The following is a 19,596-nucleotide window of genomic DNA, read 5'->3' on the forward strand; positions in this document are numbered from 1 at the left end:
TGCACCAGGACTCAACACTTGCACCAGGACTCAACACTTGCATCAGGACTCAACACTTGCACCAGGACTCAACACTTGCACCAGGACTCAACACTTGCATCAGGACTCAACACTTGCACCAGGACTCAACACTTGCACCAGGACTCAACACTTGCACCAGGACTCAACACTTGCACCAGGACTCAACACTTGCACCAGGACTCAACACTTGCACCAGGACTCAACACTTGCACCAGGACTCAACACTTGCATCAGGACTCAAAGGAGGCGTCGTGCTGCTACTACAGCGGATGATCTAAGACTCTGGCACGCTCCAATAGAGACACACATTTATCCACACTCTCATGCCAAGCCGAGAGGGGGGGCTTCCTCGCTGTGTCTGAGAATGATAATGAGCCCGATTCTCTTTTCTTCCAACCGGGTCCAGTCGTGCCCCCCCCCCCTCCGGGCCAGATCAATATCATCATCCATAATCTTTATTGTGGGATGAAACGCAGCATGAATCAACACAGAGGATCTTCACACACGTCCTTCTCTTCAGCAGCTCTCTCTCGGGGGGGACGACGACACTCGAGACCCTCACCCTCTCCTGGTGTCCGTCAGCATCCTAAGTGCTCTCCAGCTTCTACCTGTTGTGGCCTGAAGTTGTTCAATCATCCATATAGATGTTTGAGTCCCGCGGTCATTCCGCTTGTTGCGCACTTCTTCCTCGCTCTGAGTGTGAGTAATGAGGTTTGCGGGAAGAAAGCGTCGCCAAATCCTCTCATCAGTCTTCGCACCTTCGATACCCAATCAGCGGAGCTAATTCAATAACCAATCATGAAGCTAATAGCATGCAGCCGAGAGGAGGACCGGCCGCCGAGCCGGGGGAGAATTAGACCTCGGGGAATAACTGGCTGGATGGAAAGTTTGTGCAAAAAGCGAAAGTGTGTTTTTTTTTTTGTAGCGAAAAACATCCTAATGAGAGCAGTTGGGCTTCTTCGTCCTGTAGCTCGCGTCTTGTTTCGATAGTTTTGATTTGAGTTTATCTAGAAGCACCTTTTTTATAAATAGCTCTGAACCTAAGACGCTTTATCTTTACATTTATTAATTCTTTTTTCTCATTTAACGTAATTATTTATAGGTCATGACCTCAAGAGGATGCAGAAAACAATGTACACAAAAAAAGTGTCTCCTTAACAATCAGATTAATTTGCAAAGTTGTTAGCAAATCTATTAGCAATTAGCGCACTGACACTGAAACCCTAAATGTATTCTTTGTAACACAAATGTAAAGAGGATTTTTTAAAGTTGAAAGTGTTTCATCATATTTATAAACTTGTTTTACTGAGGTATTACTGATACATCACTACATTTATCTCCGACATTGTTATCAAAATCCTGCGTGTACATGTGTTTGGATCACTTTAGCTCAGTTATCTATGAAGTGGCTTCAATGAACTATAACGAAAAATGTGATTCATGACAACCTTAATAAACACATGTTCCTGGTTTAAGATTCTAGTTTAAGAAGCATAATGGTGAGTATTACTGGTGTGTAAATCACTATTGATGTGTTGATAAGGTCTTATGAAACAGCTGATGATGTATCATGAAACAGTGTCTTCATTTGGAAAGACCACTAGATGGTGCTCTAAGTTTGAAAATCATGTCTTTTTTCATGGAATTAGTAGATCAGAGCCGAGGACTATAGAGCAGAGAGTGACATCTGGGGGGTTTTAAAAATGAAGACCTAGTGTGTGTCCCAAATTGCGCACTTCTGCACTTACACTTAGTATGTTGAGTGCACAAGTGCGTCCCAATGAGTGTGGATCGAAGGACAATTTCTACCCTTAAAGGCCGCCATCTTAGTGACGTATATGACGCTAAACGTAAGATACGTCACTGACGACACATCATTGGAGCAGATACCAGCGTAAATATCTTGAGAAAAAACGAATTTTACTACAAAACAACACAACAACATAAATAACACAATGAAACACAACTTAATAACTTGTTTCAATTGGCAAAAAGTGCTGTCTAGGGTCAGTGATAGTGTTCCAACTTCTGGTTGCGTTAAAACAGCGTTAAAAAGTAGTAGAAGAAGAAGCTGTCGAAGTGTGTAGCAGCAGTGTTTGATTTGAGACAGTACAATCCTGTCGAAATTTTCACACTAGCCATCTTAATGTGTACTATAAACCAGTGCACTCTGAGAAGTGCTCGATTTTGGGACCCAGCCACTGTATCATGATACCTCATCAGCTGTTTCATGAAGCCTCGTCGACCCATCCCTATCATATACCCATGAAACTGAGCGTTAGTCCCACATGTTAAACAAGTAGGTTCAGGTACAATTGCCTCAAAGGTTGAGGGGAACTTTAATAATCAGACCCACCAAATCACCTCAACTGAATCAGAAGATTCTCAACATGAGAGAAGTTTTTCTCATCCCACATCCGTACGATGTTCACGAGAGGGCCAGGCGATGGTGGATCCAGAAGCTAAATCTTCCTCCCCTTTGACCAGTTTAACGCTCGCAGATTCTAATGAAGATAATAATTACTCTAATTGGGTTGGTTTTTATCTTCAAATCAGAGCCCATTTTCTGGAGAGCGCCACACACGGCGTTCCGTGACATTAAACATGCAAACAGATCCCGGCCCTCCCCCCGGAGCAGTGAACGGAGACTGGATAAGTGCACGATGCTGCGGGAGTGTCGCTGCCATTGTTGTGTCACAAATCCCCCCTTCCTGACACGCACTGAATAAACTGTCAGCGCTATTATATAGTGTCTCAATAAAGCCAACCATCAAACAGTTACTACCTGCACGGCTCCAGTCCACTGCACCAAAATCACAAACAAATCACAGCGTGCTTCGCCTCGCTGTCTCCAGGGGAGTGTGTGTGTGTGTTTGTGTGTGTGTGTGTGTGTGTGTGTGTGTGTGTGTGTGTGTGTGTGTGTGTGTGTGTGTGTGAGTGTGTGTGTGTGTGTGTGTGTGTGTGTGTGTGTCTGAGTGTCATGTGCAGTAAAGTGGAGGTGCATACATGACTGTTTTCTGATGCCATCATGCTTCATATAACTTTGTGTATTCAGCACTGCTGCAGTCTTTATTGACCTCAGGTCTGAACCCGAGCGGCAAAGAGCTTTTTTTTTTTTTAAATATCCGTTTGGTGACCGTTTGTAAGAGTTTAGCGTGAAAATCCAATGTTGAAAGAAGAGTTGAAAGCAGTGTTTGAAGCGCTCATCGCAAATGTTGAAACACAAAATCAACTTTGATCCGAAGCGCTGACTGGGGGGTAAGAAAAAAATAGATACACTTAAATATATAAATCTTTTTTTCACGATACTCTATCAATATTCCACAGCACTGTATGGATTAAAACATAATAATCCAGATTAAAACAGTTTATATTTCCATAACTTGTGTGTACATTAATTTTTATGTTTACAGTTAACATTTTTGTGTAGCAATTAAACTTCTTGTGGCTCGATGGCAGCAGTCATTACAACCTCCGTAATAAAAAGGAACAATGAAATCCTGCAAGATGTTCAATTTTTTGTGTGGTAAAAAAGAAAATTAGTTACAATTATCATGTAAATATTCATTGTATTAGCAAATTTTTGTGCAGTTAAACTTCTAGATTCCATCGGTCATAACGCGCTCTGCAACTATTGGAAAAATTTGACCCTACAAAACCTTGCCGATGACTGTGGATGAGAGGATACAGTTGACTCCAGCAGCTTTTAAGGCTGATGTTTGGACATATTTTGGTTTCAAAACAAATGAAACTCCGTCAAAAGTCATTTGGTCTGTAAATTCTGGAACCTCAAAGTCAAGTCCTCTACAAATATATTGTGTTCCTACAGTATGGCAATATATCGCAATAAAAGGTATTGTTGCACCTGTGTCATGATATGTATTGTATCCTCATTTGTGTCATTACAGTATTGCAATGTATCGTATTGTTTAACCTACATCACGATACGTATCGTTTTGCCAGTTGTGTTCCAAGAGTATTTCAATATATCTCATCATTCCACCTGTAACTTGATATGCATCGTATCGCCAGTTGTGTTACTACAGTGTTGCAATATATTGTATCATTTCACCTCTATCGTGATAGGTATCTTTTCCCCAGTTGTGTTACAACTGTATCACAATGTATCGTATTCTTTAACCTGATACGATACATGTCGTGACATGTATCGTATTCCCGGTTGTGTTCCTAGAGTATTGCAATACATGTCATCATTCCACCTGTATCTTGATAGGTATCATATACACATTTGTTTTATTACTGTATCACAATGTATCGTATTGTTGAATCGGTATCGTGACATGTATCGTATACACGGTTGTTTTATTACTGTATCACAATGTATCGTATTGTTGAATCTGTATCGTGACATGTATTGTATACACGGTTGTTTTATTACTGTATCACAATGTATCGTATTGTTGAACCTGTATTGTGATATGTATCGTATCGCGAGTTGTGTTCCTACAGTATTGTAAACTATCCTGTATCATTTCATCCGCATCGTACTTCCAGATTCACGCCAATACACACCCCTGGGGCGGACCTGAAACACCTCTGTGATTATAATTAACTCATACATTTAAATTCATTATTTTGTCGATTTTAATTCCTAATTGCACTTTGGCTCTGGATGAATCTCCTCAGAAGCCTGAGAAGGATCGCGGGAAAGGCCTCGGAGGCGTTCGGCATCACTAATGATGTACTGCACAACAGCGCGAGAGAGTGTGTGTTTGAATTTCCCTTTAATCTTCGTTTTGGCACCATCATCTTTTATTGGTGGACAAATTGAATCCCAGTCTCCGTCCAGCAGCCTCGGCCCCGCGTAGAAATGACAATTGATTTGCAGGTTATTTCCTACTTCCTGTGAGCTAATTGAAATAAAGTGGAGCGGTGGACTCTGGCTCTGCAGCATCTATCAATACTGCGGCGGTGGAGGAGATAGACTCGGGCCTGCTTTAACCAGCCGGGGCTGCTCGAACGCACCGAGAAAACAAGTTCAAACTGTTGCAGCTTTTATTTATTTCTCATGAGGTTAAATTATGCTAAATTGCCTTCCTACAAATATACACTATCCAGAGGTTGACATCTGGGCCTGTACAAACAGCAGCAGCGGCGTGAGGAAACAAATATATGGAAGGTAACAGAAGCATGTTGACACGTGCGCATGTGTGCATCTGCAAGCTCAGGAGCTTTTGTTTTACACTCTTGTAATGATCCAGCTGTTGCGAGCAGCTGGATTCCACACAGAGAAAACTGTTGAGTGTTCGGATCAGACGCGCAACTCTGTGTCTTTTGTTTCTTGGATTAATCACGTTTGAAAAGAGTCGCTGCAGGAGAGTTTGAGTCGAACTCGTTTTTTGAACCAGAGGATTTTGATCAGGAAGTATAGAAGTATGACTTTGAAATATTGATGTTTATTTGATTTATTCATCAAGAAAGTTCTTCTTAGCGTCTTATTCTAAAAGGGAAAAATGGTAGCAATTAGTGTACATTTGCGTTTTAGTGATGTGTCTGGAATCAGAAAAAAAGCAAGTTTTTGGATGTTTAAATGTTTAAATGATGAAATGTCTTGAGAAGAATTACGTAAATGCGTATTTCATATGTTGACAGTAAGTGAGGCAAACAGGAGTTCTCTTTTTAAACATTTTTTGTGTCCAAACAGTAGTAATGTGTTGGTGAGGCTTCATGAAACGGTTGATGAGGTATCATGATACACTGACTTTATTTTGAAAGACCACTAGATGTCACTCTCTGCTTTATAACCTTGTCCCTGATCTACTAATTCAATGAAACCTGGTATAATTTTCAAACTAAGAGTGCATCTAGTGGTGTTTCAAAAGAAGACAATGTATCATGATACTTCAACATCTGTTTCATGATGTGGTGTTCTTGTTTATGTCATCCAAAATGTTGCACCTTTTTTATTTTTTTAGACGCACAGTCTTGGTGAATCACCCCCTATCTGTAAATCCACCCCCTAGTTATCTGATGAGATTCAGCTGCTGCATTACATTATGGTATTTTGAATCCAGATGCTTGTGTCTCAGCAGATCATAAAATTATATATTTTAAGTTATGTTGACATAGGAATTTGGATCTTCAAGTGGATCTCACTTGAACTACAACAATGATACTGACTAAGAAAGTATCTAATTGTAATGATAATAACTGTTAATAATAGGTCTTTCTTTGCCAAGTAACCCCACATTCCTAGACAAACAGGTGACCCTCATCCAGTGAATAAAAACCATCAATAATACTTCATTATTGCCTATAAAACCACCGTAATAAATCTAAACATCTCAATCCAAAGATCAGTCTGGATTGACAAACCTCTAATGTATCCTGAGTGTGAATTATTAATTGTATTTATTTACATTGATTGTTTGTTTTTTAATCATTTTTCTTTTTTTCCTTTAGCCCATCTTTACAATCAGGGCGCGTCTTCCCGGGGTCTAGTTCTACCCTGTTAGACTTCAAGATACACTGAATCATCATTAAATCTATCTGCATATTACCTGTGCTGCTACAATTAACTATGAATCTCATTTGAATCTCATTTAGTTCGTCCTATGAATCTCAATTAAAGCGGCCATTCCAACAAACAGACAAATAAAAAGTCATTAAAACAGCAAACACACACACACACACACACACACACACACACGCCAGAACACAGCGTACCTGCTGCTATCATCGCACTTGTTGTAAATACATTTGCTTTAATGAATTTGTTTTGATACTGGAGACAAATCCTGTACAAATCCTCTCGTGGTAATTAACAATTATCCAACATTTAATAAGCACACGGAGATAATGAAACAATTAGAGGCGAACAAGCTGTTTAAAGACTGAAGCCGGAGCTTTGAACTATACGCTTTAATTGTCTCTCACTGGCTTCCGACTTCAATGAGCTTCAGATCATAATAAACGTCTTGACTGCTAACAAATCAAACAGCCTCCGACGAAGAACCAATAAATTATTTCTCTGAGAAAACACCAATTCAGGCTTTCAACTGTGTGGGATTTTACACAAACTCCTCTTTCTCCCCAGTGTTATCACGGGGGCCAATTAGCGGGGGCCCGGGCTTTCTGTTTCGGGGACCCGTGCCAGGGGAGCTGCGAGGGGCCCGCGGGGCTCCGAGAGGCCTCGGGGTAGCAAACGGAATGATCACTCTTTCATCTCCACGTCTCTCACGCTTCCTTGCATACGCATATACCACTTTCTGTTTCGGAGCGAAAATGCCTTTCCTTGCCTCTCTTCCTCTGCTGCTGCTGCACGGGGGCCCCCGACGCAGACAAAAAGGGGGGGGGGGCCCAACATCAACCATGCAAATGTGATTTGCTCAGGTGAGGTGGCTCAATAAACATATGCATAACTTTCCCTCCCAGGCCCCGTCGTCGATTGAGTTTTCTCTTAACCTTCGATCCCTTTGAACTGTCTCAGTGTGTGTGTGTGTGTGTGTGTGTGTGTGTGTGTGTGTGTGTGTGTGTGTGTGTGTGTGTGTGTGTGTGTGTGTGTGTGTGTGTGTGTGAAATCATCATAATGCACAAACATCAAAAATCTGTTCTGTGAAATGTGATATGGCTTTAAGAGATGTTTGGTTGAGAGAGAATGTGTTCCGTGTGTGTGTGTGTGTGGGGGTGTGTGTGTGTGTGTGTGTGTGTGTTGTGTAGAGCCGGTTACCACTAGTGCGTTTGCCCCCCAAATCTCCTCTCATCCCTGCGCGGCCCCCTGCTGAGAGCCTGGTAGGTGGCTCATACGCTCCCTCAGAAGACAAACACACACAGTAAAGCTCCTCCGGCTGCACAGAGCGAGTGGATCTCACTCTCGCTCTCCATCACCAGGAAATGACTTCGGGAAATTCCACCTTTTACCTCCATGAGGAAAATGATGCCGTATAAGCAGATCAGATCTTATCGTCTGATTGGACTTTATCATCTGAGCTTCATTCTCGGTTCACATATCAAATCTGGCATCTTGACGTTGAAGGAAAGAAGGATAACTTTCACTTTAACATGTTTTGTTTTTTCCTCAGTTTAAGATAATAAGAAGCGAATACAAAGTTTAGCCTTTGTTGCTAAATACGTCTCTTTTACTATAAATGATGTGGCCCTAACCAGGAGTTTAGTTTGTTTACATATATACTTGTTTAACTCTAAATATAACCAACCAAACCCCTTTGTTTTTGGACTGACATTTGCCTTCCCTGAAAAATACATTTGAAAAGTTTTAAAATGAAGTTATTGGTTTTATTTGTTTTATATACTATATTTTTTGGGAGATTTTTGTGCCAAAAAAATCTATATATCTTTATATCTTGGTTCTTGCTTTTATTTTGTCCACTTTAGTTTCATTCTTTTTAGTTTCTGTCACAATAATGACATTTTTTTAAAAATCTTTTTCTTAACTATACTTTAGTAAAATAATAATAAAAGTAAAATATTGTTTTTCTCTTTTCACTCGGTAGATGCTGTACATTCCTGACATGGGATGTAATATTATGAGATTTTGTTTCCAATATCACTTATATATGAAACACAGTTGGTGTACTTCAATGTGTGTGTTTGTGCCGGTGCGTGTGTGTGTGCGTGTGTGTACTCATCTCATACTTGAATAGACATGACCCAAACATTTTTACCCTTAAACTGTTATTATAAATCAGCCTATTACAATCTGCATAGATTCCGCTGTTGCAGTGCATTGTGGGAGTCTGAGTCCATGAGTGCTTGTGACTCATCAGGTCATAAATAAAAAGATTTTAAGGAAATGATGTCACACGGAAGTCGCTGTTTTACACCAAATAAAAAAGTGGTCTTTTTAAGTTAATAGTTGCTTTTCATTTTTGTCTAAATGTGGCTGAAAGTGAAAAATATAAAAGTCAAAAATGTAAAGTCCTTATATAAGGTCACGGGGTCACATTTGTATCCGTTAACTTCCCTATATCTCAGATACAAACCCAGAGAAACAGAGAAACGTTGAGCTAACAATCTCTGACAGGTTCTCCTGACAAAACAGTGACAGTCATAAACGGTGGAGGTGTGTGTGTGTGTGTGTGTGTCCTTCCATCATAAGTTTGTGTTCAGGTGTTTGTGTGTGTGACGTCAGCCGGGGTACGCCAGCCGTGGAGGCAGTAGATAAGATAAGGCCTCTTTATTTCTGACAGAGTCATTTAGCTGTGGATGAAGAGAAGAGAGGAGGAGAGGGCGGGCGGCAGAGAGTTATAGTTATGGAGCTGTCAGAGGTTTGGGAGTGCTGAATGAAATGAGGTCCGACGGAGGAGAGGGAAACAAAAGGTGGAGAAGGAGACGCTCGTGTGACCTTGTGGATGAACAAACAGACAGATGAACGGTTTGTTTTTCTTTAAATGCTGTTCACGACGGACTGTTGACGACCAGACTTTTGAGCCGTTCTTGTCACCGATGAACTTTAGATGGAATCGTCAATCCTGTCATTGCATCCGTTTTCTCCCTTTACTGGGATGAAGAAAAGTATTTATTTTCATTTATCAAAGCTCTTTCCCTGGAGAGAGAGAGAAAGTGGAATTGCTGTGTTTGCAATATCGCCTCTAAAGTGTGTGTGTGTGTGTGTGTTTGCATGTGTGTGTGTGTTTGCATGTGTGTCAGGGGGGATCTGCAGCGATGCTCCGGGTTATTATGAAGAGACCCAAATGCGACAGGAGATTCCTCTGATTAGGGAATAAAACACTTCTTATCTATTTAAATAGACTCAAGTTCATCCGCGCCTTCAATTGAGCAACGCGTGTTTTTGAACTACTGACAAAAAAAAAAGAAAAAAAAAAAAGTGCCGAGGCCAGCAAATCCATGCATGTAAACAAACACGGGAGCAAATTCACAAAGGGATTTGTCGTAATTAAATTGCAATGATCGCCCTGTTTTAGCTTTGAAGATGAAAACATAGAGCGGAGCGAAGGGATGAGAGTCTTAATAGACGATGAAAAGAGCATCTAATTATTCAGAGCAGCCGTGAAATATGAGACGAACAAATAAAAAGAAATCGGGCTGCGAAGCACAAATCATTGGGAGGCTTTGATTTCCAAATCACTAGCGGCCAGCGGGCCGCAGCCTTTAGCCCACCAATCACCGTGGCCTTTTGACTTTAACCTGATGACCTCCGACCTCTAAACTCCGCCCGTACTTGACCCGCGACCTTGTTGCGTCCCCTAATAGCCGGCCCCGGCAGGTATCGCCGCGTCAATACGAGGAACTTCAGATTTCGAAGATGAATCTCACACCGAAAATCCTTAATACTGTTTTCAACACCTGTGCTCCGACCTCTGACCTCTGACACCCGGCCGCCGAAAGACCTCCGAGGGGATTCACAGGGGGCGTTAGCATCCGTGGTCACCGAGAGTTCACGATCATCAGCGAAGGTTGGAGCTATATATCGACGGATAAATTGAGCGCTTTTTCTTCATCTACTCTCGGAATCAACATCCGCCGCCGCGCCGGCATAACTGCTGACGCTGCACTGATGGGATTGTCTAAAGCTGCAGATACACTGTGCCATTTTAGGAATCTTATAAGTAGATTGACAGACAAAGTGTAGATGAGGATTTGATTATTTTCGGGGTGCAAAGTGTGACGTGACTACGGTAATTATCAGATGCTGCATTTTTAACCGTTTATCAGTCTCAAAAAATCTAGGCGTTCTCGTTCAGATTCGCTGAGTCTGCAGTGGGTCGGATGTGACAGATTGAGTTAGATTTCGAGTGTGGAAGGAATTATTGCTGATTTAGTCAAACTTTAAGGTGGCTTTTGTAATGTTTTGGGATATTTTATGAATACTTAAAGGTAAAATGCAGGTATTTGATTAATATTTTTTAAGTAAAAAGAAAACATGGACTCAGTAGAATTTAAAAAGCAAGTGTAAAACGTTTTCTTTCGAAAGTTTTGACTAATTTTTCTTTATTTTAAATCTAATTTTTGAATGTACTTCTCTGGTCATATTTCACCTCTAGATCCACCATGAACTGAATCAATATATTCTGGTCAGAGACAACTAGAATAGTTCTTGGTTTAGCATGAGCAACAAAGGAAATAATAATAAAATAGTAAAAATAAACACTAGGAAAAAGCTAATATATAGACGTTGAAACACACTTCACAACTGCAATGCAAAAAACAATAAAGTAATGAAATCAAACTACAATTATCAAACAACATCACACAATATTAGGATTTAATTAAAGCAAGAAAACTTCTAGACGAAATAAATCTACTCATACTTTTGTATGTACTCAGTTTCATTCACATCATGTGACTAAACATGTTTTAATAAAGCATTGTGTGCAAATAAATAATTTCAAATGTCGAAAGTGAGCTTTTCATTTTGACTTTTTATTCCTTTTTTTTTTGTTATGCTAGAAGAGTGTCTGCTCACACACACACACACACACACACACACGTATCCACTGACACGCACACAAACACTTAATTAGCAGCATCTCCCGCTCCTCTGTTAGCGTGTTTTGATAAACACAGCAGGTTTCTCATTCGCGCGCCAGGTTTCCAGGTCAGGGTTCGACAGCACGTGGTTGTCATTTGCAAGTGAGCAGAAAAAAAAAGTGAGCAGTTTATTGCGTCATCGCACAACATCCCTCGACATGATCGACTTCAGGCTCCATCTCCATACGTGTGTGTGGTAATACTGACATCTTCATTGGAATTAGGTTATATAGACTTGATGAATATTATAGCTCGAGTTATGATGTTTGGTACAGCTTGATTTTTGACGAACATTAAAGGAGGAAGAAGTAACGGGACATTTGTACAAACGTTATTTCTGATTATTGAGTAGAAAAAGCCACTTGAAAAGAGTAAATACAGAAAATTCTCGAATATTGTTGAATGACTGAAACCAGGAACTGACATAATATTATATTGTATGATTTTATGAAGGCAAATATCAACGTTTATGATTTTATTTTATTTTATTTAGGCCCTTAGTTTGTTTTTTACCACCTAAGACAGACGTGAGATTCTCAAACATTATAGTAATCAAGTCATTTCTATTCAGAAGAGTTAGGGATGAGAATCAGTGCCCAATAGTCAAGCAGGAAAATGTAGTTCTTTTCTAAGAGCTGATGTGGTGTTTTTGTGGTTCTTTCTGGGAGCAAAATTACATGTAAAAATCTGAAAAGTTGGAAATGACATTTTCAGGAAATGAAAATGTCAATAATGGACAAAAAGTGTCCATTTTTTGAGTTGCTAGTCATAATTTAAAATTGCTTCAGGGTTTCTTTTTAAGATCGCTACAGTTTTAAGGAGGCTAAGATAAAATCCCTGGTTCAAATATTTCACAATTAATTTTACATTAGGAGAAAAGTTCTATAATGAAGAAGTTATTTGTATAAACCATGTGTTATTTGAAGAAATCGACTCATTGGCAGAGGCATGCGTTATATTAGTGCATTTTTTTAGTTCTTAAATGATTTTCTCAAGAACATTTGATGCAGATTTAAGAAACTTAAATTGGCTTTTCTTACTTAGTGGTCTATCATCAGTACAGAGCTGATTCCTCTCCTCTAAGATGGACAACTTCCTCTCAAACCAAAAAATATATACTATAACTCAAATAATTCTAGCTAAGAATATTTATCAATATGTTTCTATTGTGTTGATACGACACCAGAAGTCACTCAAAAAAAAGTATTCACTCCACTTCTGCATGTTTTCTCCAGCAAGATGCAACGATGCTTGTTTTTTTTTTTTTGGTGTGTGCATCATGAATCTTTAATCACGTAAGTAAGCTAGTAGCATCTCTGCAGACAGACGTGGATTGCTGAAACACACATTCTGATGTAATGCACACCAGCGCTCTGCCGGGGAGATCCACTCACACCTGAGGACTGCTCGCACACTTCAGCACACACAGCTCGCTAAAAAAAAAAAAAACTATAATCCTGCCAAGAGTATAAATGTTTATGACAAAATAAAGGATGGTCGAGTCATATTTAGCAATTGTTTGCCGTGTGAAGTAGCTGCGCTCAGAGTCATCCGTGTTTTTTTGCTGTTTATAGCGTGAAGGAATCCATCAGAGAGAGGAGGTGAAGTGTTGTGTGTGTGTGTGTGTGTGTGTGTGAGAGTGTGTATCATCTCCCTCCCTGCAGCTGCACACATGAAAACACAGACACCTCCAACAGTAAATAAAAGCACAGAGTCGGGTCACAATCACAGTAAAGCACACAAACGACCACCATCTGTCTCTTTGTCTCGGCCTGTATGAGTCAATGAGCCCGGCTGGCTACAGTTCACACTATATTGCTCCGACACAATAACATCCAGCATGGAGGCGAAGAATAAAATATCAGTGACAGAGTAAAAGGTTGCTCATTACTCCTCTTCCCCTCCTTCGTACCATCCCTCCTTCTCCTCCTGTGAATGAGTGATTTATCAGCCTTAATTGCCGCCCGTCACGTGACCACAACATGACAGCGTGTGATGAATACGCCGGACGGATTTAAAAACATGCACAGAGAGGAGGAATCTTCTCGCTAAAAAAGGAAGTTAGGAAAGTGAATTTTTTGAATAGCGACACACGAGGAGAACACGCACACACTTTACTTGCTGGCGTTGATTGAAGGGCTTGCACTTCTCACTTCATGCATCTTATTGTTACATGGAGCCGGTTGCTCGACCGCTGACCTTTTTATTCGCCGCACTATACATGGTGAAAAAATAATGTATGAGGCGACGACGGCGAGAGCTGCTAGTGTGAGGAGAGCGTCAAAAAATCAGAGCCGTGCACGAGGAAATATCTCCCTGAGACTTGACTGCATCATGTGACTCGATGCTGGATCTGCGTGTCACATGATGTCTGTGTCACGCTACATTTCAGGACTTAACTTTCCGTTAAAAATTTAAAGTACCTTTTGTGTTACATTTATTATTCAATTAAAGTCTTACTTGAATACACCAAATTAGTATTTAATTTAATTCATCTCATTTATTTATGTATTTTATTGTTATTTATTGGTTTATGTATAACTTTTGTCAACAAAAACTGCAAAAAAAAGATGCCTTTGTGAAAACAAATAATAAAAAAGGATGTTAAACTATTTTGACATTTTTCCTTCAACACATTTTTGATGCAAACAAGGAATCTTAACAGTAATAAACATATATATCATGATATCGTCACAATTGTATTGTCTTTATTTAGAATATTTAGTCCTTTTTTAAATTATATCAATGATAAAACACAATTATTTTGACATACATCACATGTTATTCTTCTGTTCAATACTGACTGAAAGTAATCATTGTGTTTGAATTAACATTGGATCATTTGATTTCAATTAATAATAAGAGGCTTATAAACTGATAAGAAGCTAAACCGTTGAGCTACAAAGAAAATATGCCGGCTTTATATCTTGTTGTGATCCTGTCTCCTCGAGAGTTCATGATAAAAAGACTGTAAAGTGTGACTTTTTTTTTAACTTGACAACTTTGAGAAAGCTTCAGTCAACATCACAAAGTGTCCTGCAGCTTCCTATTGGTCTCAAGCATGTGTATAGTTTATTAAATCAGGATTCATGTAGAAATATGTCACGCAAAAACTGTGCAATTGTGAAAGAAATGTGTAATAAAATTCAACTTAAAATAACTAAAACTGCTTCTCCTATACTTCTAATCTAATCATGACTCTTGTATGCACACACACACACACACACACACACACACACACACACACACACACACACACACTCTCGATAAGACTGTATGGGACAGAAAAAGATGGAAAGAAATGGAGACAGTCTGCAGTCCGTCTCCTACAGTCAGCCATTATAGTATACGGAGCCAGTGAGTGACATCACACGTGTGCACGTGGACAAACGTGCACGAGTGGACGCCTGCATCCCTTCCTTCTTTATTTGTCTGTATTAGTTAGCTCCTTCTCAGCACTTAAAATTAATGTCATCCAGCAGAAAATAGAGGCTGGAAGCTCAAATTCAGCACTTTTCTGGCAGCCTGGTTATTCATCAAGCTAACAAGCAGGAGATGCATTCTGTTTCAACCGAGGAAATATGTGCCATTAAAAGTGCGGCGCCGACGTCGGTGAGCCAGGGATAAAAAAGTAAGTGGAAACGGGCGGATGAACGACAACACCGATATTATGGAGAGTTTGTTTTAAAAAAAAAAGAAATGGACTGAAGAAGATAAAAAAAAAAACGCAGAGGTTCTCGCCGGCTGATAGCGATGAAAGATGGTCCTCGAGGGCACGCAGAAGATATAGTTTGAAGCTTTGAATTAATCATGTTGCGAGTGGATTTCATCTGGAGGGTGTGAAACACAGCCCAGAGTCTGTTAGCATTGTGGCATGTTAACATCTCGGCAGAAGAGGGAGTCGGGATTCAATTAGAGACCGGCTGAAACGCTAATCTGCTAGCATTGGATCGACACTGCAGGGGACCCAAAAAAAAAAAGAAAAAAAGGAGAGCACGGTGATGCAAGTGTGTGTGTGTGTGAGAGAGAGTGTGTGTGTGAGGATAGAGGGCTGGGGGGCGAGAGGAAGGCCCCGGGCTGCTGACTGCGCTGATTTAGGGGAATACATTATATCACCAGTAACCTCCGGCTGATCACCGGTTACTGTCTCAATCACGCTGAGAACACACAGTCACAACCTGAGGACAACCCTGGCTCTGACACACACACACACACACACTTAACAACTAATTATGTTTGAATTAAAACAGCACAATTCCAGCAAAGTTGAGATGGTATATTAACATAAGTTAAAAAAAGAGGTTGATGTTTAGCGGTGTGACTGCAGGGCGCCGGCGCCGGCTCGGGTTTTTAGAACCGCCGAGACAAAAACACACAACACATTTGTTCCAATCCACGCTAAACATGGTTGTTCTGTCGTCGGTTTGTGGACTTTTACAAATCCTTTTTATTTTCACTTAATCAGTGTCTGCTTTTCCCAAATTGTTGTGAAATAAAAACGCACACTTCCGTGAAGTCAGGCTAGGAAAGAGATCACGATAAAGAAAGTCCTCGCTCGCCGATATGCAAACTATTATATTAGAATTTAATATTATTCAAAAAAAATGAAATGACGAAATCCTCCGCCGTTCATTACGTGCTAACGCCATTAGCACGTTTGCTATCAGTGACATCTAGAGAGGCACCTTGTCTCCCCTCCCCTCCCCCCCCGTCCCCCTTTCCAAGTGGCCGTCTCACCCCGGCACGATGCGAGGGAGACTCGGAGGGAGGAAGGTGTCGGCGTGTCGGGGGGGTGGGTTGGTTGGGGGGGCTGCGAAGCTTCCTCTAATGTGCCCTCTTCCACTCTGCAGCCCGTGACCTCAGCGCTCCTCGCTGCCAGAAAGTGCTGAAGCACGCAGGTGTTCCAACTCTGCAGACACACATGTGGAGCACGTGCTGCTACACAAACGCACACAAAAAGACTCGGGCAGGTGTCCTGCCTCACCTACCCTGGATTACTTTCTTTTTTTTTTCTATTTTTAACGTTTGAATATACACGCTGCTGCTGCTGGGTGATGCGACCCCGGATCAGTGCTAGCTTGTCACAGCAGATGTTTCTCTGGAAACTCTTGTAAAAACAACTACATTTAACTCAAAATATTGAAAGAGAAATATTGAAATTGAAGGGAAAAGCAAGACACATTTTAAAAAATATATATTAATTAAGTTTTTATGAGATGTTTTCTCCCGACTAAGGATGGCAGATTTTTTTTTGAAAGGATGACAAACTGTCGTGAGGAGAGTCAAGTCAAAGGAGGGTAAAAACCTACCGAAAAAAAGACACTACATTAAAGTTTAAAGAAGTTTTAAAGTTGGTATTTATAATTTAGTTTCACATATGTTTAATCCATAAAACAACTATGATTTTTTTTTTTAAATGATAAAAAATCTGACCAGGTTTATTGTTAATGTTTTTAAAACTGTTTTTTTTTTTATGAAGGGTTGTGGTGTTGAAAGTACAAAATAGAATTTAATTTAATAAATATAAATACATAGAATAAGATTAAATACATCGAATTGCATATTAATTTAAATAAGTAATTTTGAACTGAGTAGGAAGTACAAATATAATACAAAACTTAGAAAAAATAATTATATTTTGATGGTAAAGAAAAACCCACGAAAAGAAAACGTGACAAATAGTGTAGAAACAAGTTCCCAAATAAACAATTTGAACAATTTATATTCTGACAGTATAAAATAGATCCGTCATGAACATTTCTACATGATGAGTTTTCAAGTTCTACTCTGACCTGACGCATAAATGTAGCCGCACTTGAACCTCATTACGTTGATACATGCAGTGAAATGAAGAAGATATAAGTTAGATAAAAAGCGAAAGAACTGCATACACCGTAGACGGAACACGATACTGAAGGCGGAGTATTGTGTCTGCTGCGCCGTAAGTCTAGCCCTCTGCTGATGCTGGTGCTTTTCAACTGTCCGGCCTCTCGCCTGCGTAGAAAAACTCAGGTGTCCAGCCTGCGTGTGCATCTGGAGTCGAGTTACCGCGGCGATGAGTCGCGCAGCTGCAGCTCTGATACATCAGCAACATTGACCAGACCTTTAAATAAAGACTCCAGATCCTCCGGAGAAGGTCATCGTCTGCCTCTGGTTACCCTGTCTGTCTACGGTCCAGAAGTTCCTCCTCCTTCTACACGAGATGTTTTTAGAACTTTGCTTACTCTGGTGCTTTGAGAAGACACTTAGTTTAATAGTCCATTAGTCGCCACGTATGGGAGGAACCTTAAGACCACTTAAGTTTTAGAGATTCGGTTCGTGTTTGCCAATGCATAGTGAATTAGATAAAAACATTTTTAGTGGAATTAAATATGGCAAAGCAGAATTATATTGTGGAATTAACGTTATTTACTTCCCCCAATAAAGCAGTTAGAAGGTGAATTATTTTAATGTATATATACATTTATAGCAGCATTTTTTTTTCTTAATGTAAGCAAAAAAACATTGGCTTCATCTTTTTTAGCACAACATTTATAACAAGTTTTTAAGTGGTCGTCTTCAGCCATGTTGTTTTTCCTCTCACGCCCGTCCATCCACACGTCAGTCTGAGTTACAGTCATTTCTACAGCGTTCCTCTCCACCGAGAGTCAGTCGGAGGTTCAGCAGGTCAGCGTGGAGGTCAACAGTTCACACGCTCATCCCATGTGTACTCTGCATGTCAGCCTCGCGTCAATCAAACAGCCCCCCCACCCCAAAAAAAAACAAACAATATATGTAAATCAGTGAACATACATATGAAAATATCTATAAATAAAACTTCCAAAGAACAAGATCTTTGAGCTGTACTCACCTGATCGCATTTTATGAATACATTGAATTAAAAGAATAAATCCCAATATCTAGCCATACATTTACTTACAACTAATTAGTTAACAAATATTATAAAATGAAAAGCTGTTTACCTCAGACTCCAGGGTGGTGGGACACGGAGATCACAACTATCACAGATGGAGGAATTTTCTCGACGTCCTGCCAAAATACAGAAAGGAAAAAATTCCAATATAAAAGCTGTGAACAAGTTCTGGGAATGTAAAAACAAGAGATCGCATCAGTGTATGATTTGAAATTCTCTTTCCTAAAATATAATCACAATCAACCAAAAGTGTTTTGAAGGAAATACTTTGTTTACCAGCCTTTCGTGTGATGGTTTAACGGTGTCTATTCATGTGATGCTAAACTCTGCTTTAAATGAACAGCTGATGGAGGAAGTCGATGAAAAGAAGGAGTGCACAATGATCCATCGTGAGTCAACGATGAGAACCTTTTTCTTCTCGCTGTGATCCGACTCACGCTCGGGCTAAACGGACTCTGACCTGTGCACTCACTCGCTAACTTTGCAGACTCACTCGGCCACACACACACACACTGCTGGCCCGACATTAGACACGAGTGTGGCGAGCAGGACGAGTGAAGACCACGTGTCGAGTGCTGCTACAGTCTGGGGGGGTCAAGGCCTTTCCCAGGTACAGACGAAAGCGAGAGGTTTTTTTTTTTTTTGTTGGTAGCGGGAACAAGGCGGGGAGTCACCTTGGTGCGTCAGAGAGATCAATGTCTGTTTGACTGGCTGAGAGACAGATGGGCAGTCGAGTCGTGCAAAAGGCTAAATCACCTTTTCCTGCTCCGTCGAGACGCCGCGAGAACACACAGGGGTCACCATCATGTCCAGGTGTGACGCACACTTTTTTAACACACACAACCGATGCTTCTCTACATTTGAAACTATCTATTTATTAACATTAATAACAAGTTTGTTGATTCATTAGCTTACGTTTGATAAGTGGGTAAGATTTATTTTTCAAATTTATGAAGTAAGATGTTGCATTTATTACATGTTTTACTTTATTTATTCAGGAAATAGTATTTTAATTAACACATTATATAATTAGGGGATTTTTACCCTTCTTGTTTGATATTTAAAGTATCGCATTATCTATTTTGATAGAGTTTTTTTTTAAGTGAAAATAACACAAAACAGGGTTCAAACTTGCTTAGAGTAGAAAAGATAGATATGTGCTACAAAACATAATAAATTGAATTTTAATA

At 40.1% G+C, this 19,596-nt stretch overlaps 1 protein-coding gene across 1 annotated transcript in view; it reads right to left on the minus strand.

The window, feature by feature from the left end:
* LOC148073745 (transcription factor Maf-like) overlaps nt 1-19,596 on the minus strand; it is a 54,381-nt gene that overhangs the window by 29,298 nt on the left and 5,487 nt on the right. The window contains exon 2 of the mRNA XM_087797116.1: nt 18,456-18,522. Within this exon, the coding sequence (XP_087653242.1) occupies nt 18,495-18,522 (28 nt within the window). The 3' untranslated portion in view covers nt 18,456-18,494. The remainder of the gene's footprint in view (nt 1-18,455; nt 18,523-19,596) is intronic.

The sequence above is a fragment of the Callionymus lyra genome, chromosome 8, assembly GCF_982586985.1.
Source record: "Callionymus lyra chromosome 8, fCalLyr1.hap1.1, whole genome shotgun sequence".
NCBI lineage: Eukaryota > Metazoa > Chordata > Actinopteri > Syngnathiformes > Callionymidae > Callionymus > Callionymus lyra.